The sequence below is a fragment of the Vipera ursinii genome, assembly GCF_947247035.1.
Source record: "Vipera ursinii genome assembly, chromosome: Z".
Lineage (NCBI taxonomy): Eukaryota > Metazoa > Chordata > Lepidosauria > Squamata > Viperidae > Vipera > Vipera ursinii.
In genome coordinates, this window is record NC_139517.1 from 23,581,760 (window position 1) to 23,597,754 (window position 15,995).

General features: G+C 39.1%; 2 protein-coding genes across 2 annotated transcripts in view; both read right to left on the minus strand.

Annotated features, from left to right (window-relative positions):
* Positions 1–15,995, minus strand: part of LOC310649192 (olfactory receptor 14A16-like) — a gene marked incomplete at its 3' end in the record, with an annotated part of 233,675 nt that overhangs the window by 143,337 nt on the left and 74,343 nt on the right. The gene's annotated exons all lie outside the window — the stretch shown is intronic.
* LOC310650343 (olfactory receptor 5V1-like) lies at positions 9,754–10,671 on the minus strand (the record flags this gene model as incomplete). The annotated part of the gene is made up of 1 exon (XM_083379249.1): positions 9,754–10,671. The coding sequence occupies one exon, from the start codon at positions 10,669–10,671 to the stop codon at positions 9,754–9,756; it is 918 nt and encodes a 305-aa protein (XP_083235375.1).

Here is a 15,995-nt window from a genome sequence, read left to right on the forward strand (position 1 = left end):
ATGACACTTTAGGTAAACTAAATTAAAGAAATTTGGTGAATTAATTTGAAGCTAGAATATTTACATTAGCTGTGTTCAAGCTTTAACTGATTTGGCTCAATGTGGAGGCCTTCTATCTGTTTATTTTATGTTTCTTATATCCCATGTGCTACCCTTTTACAAAAACTGCCTTATTCTCTAAAGAGCTTTTTGAATTTGGTAAAGCACTTCAAAACAACAGCAAAGAACTACCCAACCATAAAAAGTGGTATACTGAAAATGGGCAAGAAGAAGATGAATTACAATATTTAACAGCACCAGAACAGTATTCAAGTAACATCCATTTGGTGAGATAATGACTGATTGGATAATGAGTTTTTTTCTTGGTTTTATTCCAGCTGAGTAAAAAGTCCCACTATCAATTTCCTTCCTCTTAATATAATAAAATATATTTTAGGGTAATAATTTATTCATTTTGTAATGAGGGGAATTGACCCATGGTGAGTTGGCTTCAGTGAGTTAGCAGTGGCAAATTGAACATGATAAGTTGGCCATGGTGAGTTGTCCCATGGCAAGTTGACTGCAGCAAATTGGCTGTGGCAAATTGAATATGGCAAGTTAGATACTGTCCAATCAACCAGACATCACAATGGTTGATAAGAAGCAGAAGATGGTGGTGATGTGGTGGTGCCAAATAACAGAAATATCAGGAAAAAGGAGAATGAGAACCCGTATTCCAGGGCCTGAACGGGTACTGGAGATTATATGGAAACTAAAGGCCAAAGTGGTTCTAATGGTGGTAAGGGCATTTGCGGCTATGACTCTAAGCTAGCATAGTAGCTTCAACAGATCCCAGGAACATCAGAATTCTCTGTTCAAAAGACTGTGGTGCTAAGAACAGTAAAGATACTGCACAGAACCCCCAAAACTCTCTGGCCTCAGAAGAGGACCCAGAATTGAGGAAGAGTACCCATAGGGGTATGAGAAGGTATTTTTTTTAAAAAAATCCTAATATACTACTTCCATGAGCCAAATGAGACCCTTGGTCACTATAGCAGGAATCATTTCTGACAAATTTTATTTGAAAGTGGAATCTTTTGTGAGTTTATGCATAGATGCTTCTCATGAAGTGATCTATGGATCACAAAATCCTATGCCTTTTAGTAAGATTTTTTTTACTTGAAAAAAGCAGCTACTGGACACTTTGTGACTCTGAACTCCCACAGATAGAGTCGTTTCTAACTATAGGGGCCAGTGCTCATCTCCGTTTCAAAGCTGAAGAGTCAGCGCTTGTCCGAGGACATCTCCGTGGTCATGTGGCCAGCATGACTAGATGCCAAAGGTGCACGGAACACTGTTACCTTCCCACCGGAGTAGTCTCTATTTTTCTACTTGCATTTTTATGTGCTTTCGAACTGCTAGGTTGGCAGAAGCTGGGATGAGTAACAGGCGCTCACTCTGTTACACGGCACTCAGGATTCGACTGCCAAACTGCCGACCCTCTGATCAACAAGCTCAGCGTCCTAACCCACTGAGCCACTGCGTCCCTTACAGATAGATATAGTTCTTTTATATTGCATTTTCCTATATAGTCACAGCTGAAGATCTGTTAATTTCAACTAGATTTTACATTAAGGTAATACAAGAAGCAACTCTGTTCAGGTAATATTGAATTACACACTGAATTGTCCCAAAGGTGCTTTTTCAAAAATTAACTGGACTTCCTTTCTTTTTCCTTGAAGATGTTTAACTTCTCATCCAAGAAATTTCTTCAGTTCAGACTGAAGAAGCTTCTTGGATGAAAAGGAAAAACAAAGAAACTCCAGTTGCCTTTCAAAAAAGCACCTTTGGGACAACCATGACCTGGATGACTGAAAATCTCCATAAATATCCACCGAGTTCTATGTTGGTCATGACCACAGCCATAAAGATTTGACACAGAGTTCTTCTAAAATATAGGATCAAATCAAAAATACATACTCAATATATTCTGAATATATAATACATGTATATACCTAATATTCTATTTCTTCAACAGGTGAAATGTAGGATACAGTGAATTTAATGAAACTCTATTTGTTTTGGAGGAAAACAAAAGCCTAAAGTTTGAGGAAGAGTATCATCATTCTAACTGATAATTTTTCTCAAGCAAAATAAGAGAAACCTCTCAAACTTAAAACAACAAACTTTATTGATTTTTCATCTGATCATATCAAAAAAGAAACAGTAAAAGCAATGCAGACATATTAAAACCAATACAGAATTTTGTATTTATGTAAATGTCAATTTTGTTTTATATAAATGACCACCCTTCTGGGAATGACATTTTTCTTTCATACGCATGACAGAATGTCTTTGTGTATATAAATCTTTTATCTCAATGGAAGAAGTTAATGCAAGCTAATAGCATTCTATAAGAAAAGGTAAGTTACCATAAGTCCTAGCTCTACAAATCAGTACACATTCCTTCAAACAGTACCCCAGCAGAGCATTGTAAAATCCTTTATGCATGAAAAGGTATTCAGAATCTCAAAATATTAAATATAGAGAGCTCAAACAATAGGCATTAAATATACAACTATTTGTTTCATTCATCAAGGTTATATAAAAATTCACTTGTTGCAAAGCCGACTTAAATGACTTTTCAAAAATGTGTTTCTAAACACATTTTTAATAGTTTTCTTCACATTTTTATTTTTCAGGCTGTATATAATGGGGTTAAACATGGGGGTGAGAACACTACACTGAATTGACACAAACTTATCCATTGTGTCTGAGTAGCCAGAGGTGCGAGAGGCAAGTGTCATATATCTGATGATTGCAGTCCCACAAACCAAGAGGACCACCAGGAGATGAGAAGCACATGTAGAGAATGCCTTCTACCTTCCTTTTGCAGAATTTATCTTGATAATGGAGCCAACAATATGAACATAGGAAGTTATAATTAAAAGAAGTCCAGCTAATCCTAATGCTATGCTAAAGACACAAAAGTACTAGTGCAAGACAGCTGTAATAGCAAACGTAAGTCACAGCTGAAATGGTTAATGTTACTAGGACCACAGAAGTTTAATCCAATTAGAAAAGAGTATTAATACAGGAATCCAATAAACCTGACAGCCATGCAGCCAGTACCATAGGGTCTCTGAATCTTTAAAATAACTTCTTGGCTCAGTTGGCCACTACTCTCAAGGTACTGTGATTGCTTATTCCTACAAAGATCAGAATTGTGCAAGCCACAGTATTCCCATATGATAGTCTGGATATAAAGAGTATAGATATTTTCAAACTCTGGTATTGGAGAAGAATACCATAGGTGGCCTAGGAAACAAATATGTGGATCATTGAACAAATCAACATACTTTAAATACATTCTGTGAAGGCATCTCTTGAGTAGTCTATAAAGCTGGGAAAGCTAGAAGAAAATAGAAGAGCATGAAGGACTCAAAGTAGTGATGAGTACAAAGTCGGAAGATCTGAAGGACACTATTGGAGACAGTCTCAGCTGGAGAAATGTATGTGGTTGCTGGGAGCTGACACTGACTTGATGACATATGATTGATTTATAGGTTCTGTAAACTAGTACTAGAAAATCTTAATTTTACACATTTTTGTTGCTTTTTCTTAGGTAGTCTCATTGATTTTACATACTCTATGCAGACTCTTTGTAATATTTCTTATATTAAAGGGGATTAGTATTTGGATGCATAGGATTATATGGAACAATTTCCCTATACTGCATTTTTACTCTATTCCCATGACAGTCTGAAGGAGCTGGTGTGAGACAGAGGGGCGTGGAGAGTCCTGATCCACAGAATGGTTGATGGTTGTTCATGAATGAATAGCTGACAGCAATGACTATATTTACCCAGTAGGAAGATTTTCCTCTAAAAATAACTGCAAGGGCAATGGGACAACAACAACAACAACAACAACAACAACAACAACAACAATAATAATAATAATAATAATAATAATAATAATAATAATAATAATAATAATAATAAGTTGGAAGGGACATTGGAGGTCATCTAGTCCAACCCCTTGCTCAGGCAGGAAACCCTATACCATTTCAGACAAATGGCTGGCCAGTCTCTTCTTAAAAACTTCCAGTGTTGGAGCATTCACCACTTCTGGAGGCAGGTTGTTCCACTGGTTAATTGTTCTAACTGTCAGGAAGTTTCTCCTTAGTTCTAGGTTGCTTCTCTCCTTGACTAGTTTCCATCCGTTGCTTCTTGTCCTGCTTTCAGGTGCTTTGGAGAATAGCTTTACTCCCTCTTCTTTGTGGTAGCCCCTGAGATATTGGAACACTGTTATCATGTCACCCCTCACCCTTCTCTTTGTTAAACTACACATACCCAATTCCAGCAACCGTTCCCTATATGTTTTAGCCTCCAGTCCCCCAATCATCTTTGTTGTTCTTCTCTGTACCCTTTCTGGAGTCTCAACATCTTTTTTACATCGTGGTGACCAAAACTGGATGCAGTATTCAAGGTGTGGCCTGGAAGCATTGTAAAGTGGTATTAGTACTTCACTTGATCTTGATTCTATCCCTCTGTTAATGCAGCCTAGCACTGTGTTGGCTTTTTTGGCAGCTGCAGCACACTGCTGGCTCATATTGAAGTGATTGTTTACTAGGACTCTGAGATCCCTCTCACAGTTACTACTATTGAGCAACGTACCACCTATAATATACCTGTGCATTTGATTTTTCCCTGCCTAAATGTAGAACCTTATTTTTTTCACCATTGAACTTCATTTTGTTAGATAGCACCCAGTGTTCGAGTCTGTCCAGATCCTCCTGTATTTTAAGCCTATCTTCTGGAGTATTGGCTATTCCTGCCAGCTTAGTGTCATCTGCAAATTTGTTGAGTTTCCCATCTATCCCCTCATCCAAACATTGATGAAGATGTTGAAGAGCACTGGGCTCAGGTGAGTTGTAGCCACCAGCCTCTGTAGGAAGGATGGGTCAGTTTAAAATGCCTTCCCCAGGATTTTGGTGGATATGGAATATTTTTACAATGTATTTGGGAATTTCCCAGCACCCTTGGGGGTAGAGCTGTGGAATACTTTGTTAAGCACTTGGGGATAGGGGCAGAACAGAGGAGGTCTGAATGCTATGTAGGATTGTTCCTGAATAGTCTCTTCCTGCCTTGCCAAATGTGGATGGGTCCTTGGGTTTCCTGCAATTTCCAAGAGATGAAACAATGAAGAAATACTTTCAATGAAGCTCATAGAATATGATTAATATGACCAGTCTCATGCATGAAACAGAATCATTTTTTGTCTTTATTTCATTTGCAAAATGTCACCCAACTAATGTTTTTAGAATGTCTCAGTCCCTACTTGAACTACTACTACATATCAGAAGATTTGTGTTCTCATCTAAGCAGTCATGAGAGGCTTTAGAGTTCAAAATTAGCTCTTGGAATTGAAGTAACATGATAAATTACTATTGCTTAACAACTGTTTGAAATTACGACAGACCTCTATGTAAAATGTTGGCTTCCAACCTCATGGTCACATAACCGCTTTTCAGATGCAACCCATCTTTAAAAGTAGTTGCAGTATCCTGTAGCCATGTAAACATGATTTGTGATCTTTTTGCTGGTTTTTTTTTTAATTTTTGCCTGTTTTGACCATAGAATTCTCTCAATGATCATAGTGATTTGCTTTATGACCCCACAAAATATATTGTAAAATCATGTCCAGTCACAAATGTGCCTTGACTTATTACCATAAAACCTGTTTACATAATACAAGTAAAGGACTACTTACTACTGTAAGGCAAAAGCTAAGAGAAAATATATCCATCTTAAACAAATCAATGGCACACATTTCTACAGACATTACATCAGGAGAATGTAGCAAAAGATTTATATTTCTTTTTCTTTTTTTGCATGGGGGGGGAGAAGCAGGGAAAGTGCAGAGGGAAGTATCTTAAAATATTTAATAAACATGTTAATAAACTATGGCCAAATATTTCTGCTGTCATAAGTCTTTTGTGTCCTCCACCACCTTGCCCCAAACTACAAGAGTAGGATTTAATGACATTGACTTTCTTTCAAAACAAATATATATTGCATTTATTAATTTTCACAATGCCAATATTGGAGTAAGTTTAAGGATGAAGATAAATAGAACAATGTTAATGCAAAATAATAATTGTAAGTAAAAGAAATTTTAAGAATAAAAGCTTTATTAAATGGATGGCTTAGTTAAGAGCTAAGAGTCTGCAATATTCAGCAGACCACAATTAACCTAGATTCAACTGCTTTTAGTCACTGCCTTATTTTATAAGCAGCTGCACAGAACAGGCAATCTGTTACACTGATCAATTGTTCTCACTGTCAGGAAATTTCTCCTTACTTCCAGCTTGGATCTTTCTTTAATAAGCTTTGACACATTGCTTCTTGTCCTGCTTTTAGGTGCTATAGAAAATAAATCAACCCTCTCTTTCCTGTGATAGTCCTCCAAGTATTGGATGCCAGCTATCACATCTCCCCTAACTCTTCTCTTTGGTAGGCTAAATATAATACAATAATGGAGTTGGAAGGAGCCTTGAAGATCTTCTAGTGTAATCCCCTGCTCAAGCAGTAGATCTAGGAAACCCCATTCAAGCAAGGGACTCTTCATCAAAGCAATCTCAAAATTTAGTAAGTTCAAGGGCCTTTTTGAAGTAACTTTATAAAAAGCTTCTTTAGAGCATTTTTATATCTTTGTTTTTCAGACTGCTTATAATGGGGTTTAACATGGGGTTTAAGACACTGTACTTATTACCAATATGACCATATTTCCTACTAAGGTTAAAGCAGATTGATAAAAATAATAGGAACAATGGTTGGGTTTTTTTGGTGATCTAGTGGAATGTGGATCACCAGAGAATCTCAAGAGAAGAAATTCAGCCTCAACAGATTTGTTTTCCATAGTATATTTCTAAATGACATTAATTAATTATGTGGCATCAAGTTGATGCCAAATTCTAGAAATCACATAGACTGATTTTGACCATGAATCTTTGGTTCCAACTTGATCTTTTAAGTCTTCCAACTGTAGTCCCATAATACTGGTCTATGAGGAGAAAGCCTCAGAAATGAAAGTAGCTTAATTTTACCTAAATTGGGTCACTAATAAAGGAAAATTAAGTCCTGAGTATTAATTTTTCTCCAGTTTCCAAGAAATAGCTTCAGGTCAAAATTGTATCAAAATAATTAGAAATTACAAGTGGGATATGTGATTATGCTTCATACATTTTCTGCAAAATGTGATACAGCAATACCAACTATAATTTGTTATTGATATCAATAACATAACTTTCCATTCATTTATTGGTCTTTCATGCTCATCCATGAAAAACTGACAAGCTCTCACATCAGATTAAACAACAAGTTTCCATTGGTGAAATCTGGAGGCCAGTAGCTCTCCCTTACTCTTAGGCAATTCCAAATCCCTGACCGGGTCATTTAGTTCACTTTGTGAAATTAAATGTAGTTCAGGAGGAGCTTACAGTGGACTAGTATGGGTCCACAGACATAGATAGCCCTGGATCAGCTGCATCCTGCTCATCATCTTAATCATCATCTGGGTCTAGGAAGAAGATTCTGGTGGATCTGGAATTGGCAAATCTTCACCATAAGGGGTAAAGGATGCAGTACAGATTGAAGGTTTAGATATTCCATGGTCCGCTTCTTATTTCTTGAGATCCCTTTTGCAACTGGGGGAACCATGCGAAAAGAGCAGTCACTACTATGACTGGTGGGTTCCCTCCACACCATTGGGACTGTAAAAGGCATGGACTTTTTTTCTTATTTAACCAATGACGCAGATAAGTTGCATATATAATGCAACAATAATAAGAAGTCCAAATCTTGTCCTGATCCCCTATTTTGTATCCAAAATATACATGGTATGCCTTTTTTTTAACCACTGCTGTCATACTGCACTTCTGAGATGCAAATGTAACCTTGCCACAAACATAGCAGAAGTTATCTGCATTGTTTACATAGTTTTGTGGCACATTGGTTTCCAAGGAAAAATATCACACAACTGTTCCTTGAAAATGTTAGGCAATAACACTTTTACAAGCCACCAGATGTAACTTTATGATGCATAGAACTGACCAAGACAAATGTGCCTTGGAATAAAAGAACAATAAATTACAGTTAGGTAATAATCTTTAGTGTCAAAGTGAAGATAAATTTATACAATTGCATGTGGTACCATTTTCATGGTTCTACCATACTTTGTTGAGAAATTATGAGGCATCAAGATCAAATATACTTGCCTGTGTATAAATCTTTATTGTGAAATATCTTGAAATCTTTAGCCAACCAACACCTTTATCACCTGTTTTCTAATTCATCTAATCAAAATATGTAAAAATTAATACATTTTATCTCTTCAGTTGGTAAGTTTTCATTTTTCCAGTATTGGGCAAATGCTATTCTCGTTGCTGTCAGTACATGCAATATTAAATATTCATTCTCCTTCTCATAATTAGATCCTAATATTCCCAACAAAAACAATTCTGGCTTAAATTCTATCAGTCTTTTAGTCATCTTTTCCAACCATGTATGTATCTTAAAAACATTTTTGCTTTAGGGCATGTCCACTAGATGTGATAGTAGGTACCTGGCCTTTGTTTACATTTCCAACAATTATTTGAAGTGTTTTTAAACATTTTCGCTAATCTTACTGGTGTCATATGCCATCTATAAACATGTTATATGAGACTGCTTTAGTCCATCTGACATTTCTATCCCATAGTTTCTGTCAGTCTTCCAAATCTATAGAATATCCAACGTTTTTTGCCCATGTTATCATTGTTTCTTTTACTTGTTCTTCTTCCATCTTTAAATTTAGAAGAAATCTATAGAGTTTCCTAATCAAGTTTTCATATGTTTTTAACAATGTTTGATCAAATTCTGTCTGTGTCAAGTTTCTGACGTATGGGCTTTTCAAGTGACTCTGAGGCATTGTTTACCTTAAAAGTCCTTTATTTAGTCTAATACACCAGCAAATGCTTGCTCAAAGGAAGCTGGAATCTGAAATCTCCACCCCCTTGCACAATATATTAAACACAATTCTCCACCTTTCTAATTTTGTCATTAATCATATTCTCCAATTAATTTAAATAATCAGTTTCCTTTCCATTAGAAAACCCACCAAGTTCTTATCTTCTTTAATTTCAGATGGCCTTGAGGCACAATCCTCCTCCTCTCTCCTCCCAGCCTTAACCCTATCTCTTAAAGCAATACATAAGTTTAACATATGAAATAGCTGCTTCTTCATCTCTTGTCAAGCAAGAACATTCGATGTTAGCAGTGTTGACCGTCTGTTATTCATAGAATCCCACTGTCTTCAGATCTTTTTAATATCACATTTGAGTTTGCAACTATGGCCACCATGCTAAATCAATAACTTGTCATTGTAAATCTTGTCTATCTTTCAATTTCCCTTCGTTATCCAAGATAAGCCATGAAGTCTTAACCCATATGGTATTAATGAATATGGCATTCTATATAAAGTGGGCTCTGCTTGAATATTACTATTGTTTGGTTGAAGTCATAAACAGTAAGTGACAAGATGAAAGTCCTAGGAGTACAATCTGTTCCAAACAGGTTAAACTCCATCCTCCAATTTAAAGGGTGTGGATAAAATTGTAGAAGTGACAACTTCAGTTAGTAATTTAATGAGGCATGCCATATCGTGGTCGCCAGTCTTGCTATTTTTGCCTTAATGCAAAAAAATTAATTTTAATTTTGAGATTACTTTTAGTCACTTTCTAAAAAACTTCTTCAGAGCATTTTTTACATCTTTGTTTTTCAGACAGTATATAATGGGATTTAACATGGGGGTTAGGATACTGTACTGGATTGATGCTAGCTTGTCCATGGTGTCTGAATAGCCAGAGGCAGGTTTCATGTATCTAATGAAAGCAGTCCCACAAAACATGAAAACTACTGTGAGGTGGGAAGCACAGGTAGAGAATGCCTTCTGCCTTCCTTCTGCAGAATTTATCTTGAGAATGGAGCCAACAATATGAACATAGGAAGCTATAATTAGAAGAAAGGCAGCAAATCCTAATGGCATGCTAAAGGTAAGAATGACCATTTCATTGGCAAAAGTACTAGTGCAAGACAGCTGCAATAGCAGAGGTAACTCACAGCTGAAATGGTTAATGTGACTGGGACCACAGTAGTGTAAGTCAGTTAAAAAAAGGGTATTGACAAGGGAATCCAGAAAACCTGATAGCCATGCAAACAGTACCATTTGGATGCATAAGCGGTGGTTGATAATGGTGCTGTATCTCAGTGGATTACATATAGCAGCATAACGATCGTATGCCATTGCTGAAAGTAAGAAGATCTCTGTTCCAACCATGAAAATAAAGAAAAAGATCTGAGCTATGCAGCCACAGAGAGTAATTGTCTTTTTAGTAGCCAGGAGATTCTGTAGCATTTTGGGAACCGTTACAGAAGAATAGCAGATGTCTATAAAAGATAAGTTAATAAGAAAGAAATACATTGGAGTGTGTAGTTGAGGGTTAGCTCTTATTACCAATATGATTACCATATTACCTACTAAAGTTACTAAGTAGATTGATAAAAAAATCAGGAACAAGAAAACCTGGAATGTTGGATCACCAGAGAATCCCAAGAGAAGAAATTCAGTCACAGCCGTTTTGTTTTCCATGGAACATTTCTAAGTGAAATTAATTAATTAATTATGTGGCATCACATTGGTATCAAGTCCTAGCAATCACACACACACACATATATATACTGTCTATGAATCTTTGTTTCCAGTTTGATCTTTACGTGTTCCAACTGTGCTCCTATAACTATTGTAAGTTCATCCATCTTGCCTCAATGAGATGGTAATCTGAAAAAAAATATTATTTTTTTTTTAAAATATGAACTACCTTCTCTAAGCAATTTACAGAGTCAAAATATTGCCCCCTAAAATCTGTGTCCTCATTTTACCAACCTCGGAAGCATGGAAGGCTGAGTCAACCTTGAGCGAGTAGGAATCAAACTGCTGAACTGCTGGTAACCAGCAGTCAGCAGAGGTAGTCTACAGTATTGCATTCTATCCACTCCACCTCCACAGATCATTATGCTAATGGAACAATTTTAATTTCATGAACACAAACTGGTTTTGCAGCAAAATAAAACTAGGCTGCACACTGCAAATGAGGCCACTTTTGTCAACAACTTATATTTCTATTTAACTGGCATTAGATTACAAGGTTGTAATGTGTAAGTTTACCTTCTAAAGCAGGGGTGTCAAATTGTCAGTCCGTGGGCCAGATGCATCATGCCAAAACCAAGCTCACCCCATTGCTGGATAAGGGGAAAAAGTTGTGATACATCATGACACATCATGTGATGTTGCAAGTTTGACACCCCTCTTCTAAAGTAAATGGTGTTTAAAATATTTTTTTGGCATTAGTACATACAGATTGTATCAGTGCACTACTACATTACAGAATACCTACATACGTTAATGGTTGAAATAATAAATAACATTATGTACGTAACTATAAGGAAACATTCATTTTAATTAAATTTATTTTATTCATCCAAAAATACTGTGATGGAAAACAAAACCTCTCAGAGTTTTGTTCTGCATTCATTTCAAAATACTCAGATCTTTCCTTTAATCATATTTCTCACTTTCTACAATTTGAACCACAATTTTCAATTAAAAATATTCCACAATAGTATTAAAATATGTCATTTCTAGACAAGTTTTAAAGAATAAGTAGGACCATCTCAATAACTTTCTATAGTCTGGGAAGCTAAGCAGATTCAGGACTTGTTATTACTTGACTAAGAGACGTCAGAAATCACTGGAACTATAGGATAGACCAGAAAGTTAAAAAGCATCCCAGGGGAAAGCTTAGCAAATTGCATCCATACTATTGCTTGCAGAACGCATGGATACGTCCATGAATTCAGAATCTAATCTTGATTCCAAAGAGCTTTTACTTCATGCTGAGAACAAATATGGGTTTGTATGTTTTGACAATCTAAAAATACATCATTAAACGTAAATTTAAATACATTTTCACAATTTCACAAATATAAAGTAATAGGATAAATTGATCTATGAATGAAAACATGTGGAACTGTATTGAAAAGAAGCTAATTTGGCATAAAGATAGGCTAAAGCTAATATTCAAAGTTGTGTTTAAATATATATGCTTTCTACAGACTTTATTAGATATTTTAATAGAGAAATGATTCCCTGTAGCTTTTTTTTTCTTATAAAGTATGGAATACAAGGCATGGTACTACTTGCATTGTAAGGCTTCTTTCAGATTTTTTTTTTTTTTAGAAATGGACTACTGACACTTTTAGCTTGAACTAGTATTATCATTTGAATCTTGTTCAATCAATCGGTGTGATTGTATTTAAATGCAGCATAGAAACTGTCTGCAACTTCTTAAACCCAATGTGCCTTTTCCAGGATTCTCTTCAAGGAGTGTAAAACAAGTGTCAAATGAAGGATCTTGCAATTTACACCCCTACCTGAAAGTACATGCAATCATGTTTTAAAACTCAAAATGATGCTATATTGGTTAAAAAGCTAACATTCTATAAGAAATGCAGTTGTTTTTTGTACTTTGAATCATAATAGAAAACAGATAAATCTTATCCTTACCTACTTCATCACTCCCAATTTGGACTAACATGGGCTCAGCTTTTAAAAATAAATATTATTTGTACATATAGAGGGAATACCGGTAACTTTTTTTGTTTTTTTCTAAAATAAGAATTGATTGAGAGAGAGAGAGAGAGAGAGAGAGAGAGAGAGAGAGAGAGAGAGAGAGAGAGAGAGAGAGAGAGAGAGAAAGAAAGAAAGTACCTTCATGGGGAATACACCAGAACAACTATTAGTTAAGAGAGGTGGTATTTTCAAAATAAAACAGAATTAAGTATTATTTCGATTGGGAATTCATTTCCCATTGGATCAATTATCTGAACATATGACTATGCTGGGATTATGTTAAACCTGCACAGCAGAATTCACATAATAGCTAACATTATTTTGTATTATGGGGCGGGGGTGTCTTGAAAGCATTAGAGTGGATCTGATAAAACAATGAAAATGGATGAACAATGAAGCAATGACAGAAACTAGAGCAAAGTAGAATGACTGCAGAAATAGAAAATATGAGTCTTATATGAAAGAGTGTGCCCAAATATATTGATCTGCCAAAAGAATGTAAATAAAGTAGATATAATGAAGATTATACAGGATCTGCTTGAAACAGAGTGAAGAGAAATATTGCATATTTTCACAGAAATGTATGGAGTTACAATGATGAGAAGTATGAAAAATACTGCATCCAGTTTTGGTCATCACAATGTAAAAAAAAGACTCTAGAACAGACATGTCAAACACAAGGCCTGGGGGCCAGATCCGGCCCACGAACTGGTTTCATGCGGCCTGCGAAGCCATCCTGGAAACAGTGAGGGAACGGCCCCCACTGCCTTGGCCCTGGCCCAGAGACCCTCCGTCTGCCAAAGACCCTCAGATCTGTTCCACGTCTGCCCAGGCCCCCACAGGCACCCTTGATGCGAACGATGTAGGGCTGGCCATGCCCACCCAGTAGGCCATATGCACTCTAGCCACGCCCACCCAGTAGGCCATGCCCACCCTGGCCATACCCACCCGGCCCCCTGAGGGCAACTGCAATGCTGATGCGGCCCTCAATGAAATTGAGATTGACACCCCTGCTCTAGAAAGAGTACAGAGAAGATTAACAGAGATGATTAGGGGACTGGAGGCTAAAACATATAAGGAACGGTTGCTGAAATTGGGTATGTCTAGTTTAACGAAGAGAAGAGTAACGGGTGACATGATAGCAGTGTTCCAATATCTCAGGGGCTGCCACAAAGAAGAGGGAGTCAAGCTATTCTCCAAAGCACCTGAAGGCAGTACAAGAAGCAATGAATGGAAACTAACTAAAGAGAGAAGCAACCTAGAACTAAGGAGAAATTTCCTGACAGTTAGAATAATTAATCAGTGGAACAACCTCCCTCCAGAAGCTGTGAATACTCCAACACTGGAAGTTTTTAAGAAGAGACTGGGGCTGGACTAGAAGGGGATTGCACTAGAAGACCTCAAAGGTCCCTTCCAACATTGTTGTAGTTGTTGTTATGTATGATTAAATAAACATACTTAAATTGTGGATTACTTTGCATGGAAGGTTGATCTCTGAATGCAATAAGAATGGAATATTAAAGAATTAAAGCTGGCATGAAAATAAAAACTTAATGGCTCATTTTAAACAGGAACTGTCAGATATTTCTTAGCACAGGGAATAGATATAGACCAGCTTCTGATACTGCACGATTGGCTCAGAACCAAATAATTTGCCCTGACTATTTGACAAATTGTTCATACAAGGAGTATGAATCTGTTTATTGATAAATGGTCAGAGACCAGAAATACAGCACATAAAGTACCGTATTTTCTGGTGTATAAGACGACCCGGCGTATAAGACGACCCCTGACTTTTAAGAAGATTTTCAAGGTTTTCCGTCTTATACGCCGGAAAATACTTACATGCCAGTTGCCAAGTGTCCGATACAAGCCCGATTCAGCCCTGTCTGATACAGATGGTGCAAAGCCTCCCTTTTGAAGCCCAAAGGGGCTTTTCCTTCTACCCACCCATTTCAGAGCACATTTGCAGATGGAACAGCTGCGCGTCTGGAGCCAAGCCCCGCCCAGGAGGCAGTCAGCCAGGTGGGCTCGGAAGATGCGCTGGAGAAGCGGGATTGGGGCGGCCATGCTGAGGCCGGCTGGTGAGGGCCACTGCGTGTTCTGTGGGCGAGAGGGGCGCCAGGCCCGCCAGAAGTCCCCGGAAGTTCCTGGAACTTAGAACGGCCTGGCGGGGGGCGGGCGCTCTTGCCTTTGAGCTCTGGCCGGGAGGACGCCTCTCAGCCCAGGAGGCTCTTCTCAGGGGAGGGCGCGGGAGACGCGCAAAAGGGGCCGTTTCACCTGAGGGCTCCTAGGCCTTGTGGAGGGCGGCGAGGGGGCAACTTTTGCCAATTGCACCTGCGCATACAAGACCCACAAAGGCAAGAGCAGAGGGCCGCCCTGCCCTCCCTGTCCGTCGCAGAGGAGGCGAAGGCCCAACTGGCCCCACAGGCCCTCCCGCTGCTCCTGTGCTTCTGCCGGCTCCCGAGGCGCAGCGTTTCCCGGGCGGCAGGCAGCGCCGGAGGGCAGCCGCCACCGTGCCATGGCCGGCGCCCCTCCTGCTTCCCCCCCAGGCCTTGAACTTCTCCCATTGGGTGCAGGGCGAGGCAGCTCTGCCCGCCGCCTCTTTTTTACAACTCATGTGCCGCTTCCCTCTCACTGTCGGCCGAGGCGCGCTCGGCCCGGGCTCCCGGTCCCTCTTCCCGGCTGGCTTCCCGCCCTGCCCCTCATGGAGCTGGACTGGGCGTGCAGCCTCTCGGTGTGGCTGCTTTTCCTGGGCAGCCTGGCGGTGCGGCTCCTGCGCTCGGACCTGTTGCTGAGCTGGCGGCTGCTGCTGTGCGTGAGGCTGCTGGCCGTCCTGCAGGCGCTGGGCCAGGCCATCCTGCCACTGCCCCTCAGCGCCGCGCTCACAGCGGCTGCCTGCTGGCTCGTCTCGGCCAGCACCGCCTGGAGGAAGCACATCCCCGTGGGGGGGAGAGCGGTGCTGGTGACAGGTGAGTCCAGCAGGTGCAAGGCCCTCCCCTCGGGCCAAGAGCCAATGGGCAGCGCTGCCTTCGTGTGGGGAGAGCCGCCTGATGCTCCCGCCCAGCCGTGTCCCGGAGCTGCGCCGGAGATAGCTCGGTTGCGCGGGGTGGCCCGGCTTTGCAAGAACGGGGATGCTCGACTGATTTATGTTTTTTTCCGGCGTATAAGACGACCCGGCGTATAAGACGACCCCCCGCCTTTTGAGAAGATTTTCATGGGTTAAAAAGTCGTCTTATACGCCGGAAAATACGGTATGACTGAAATGCATAGTAAGGGAGCCA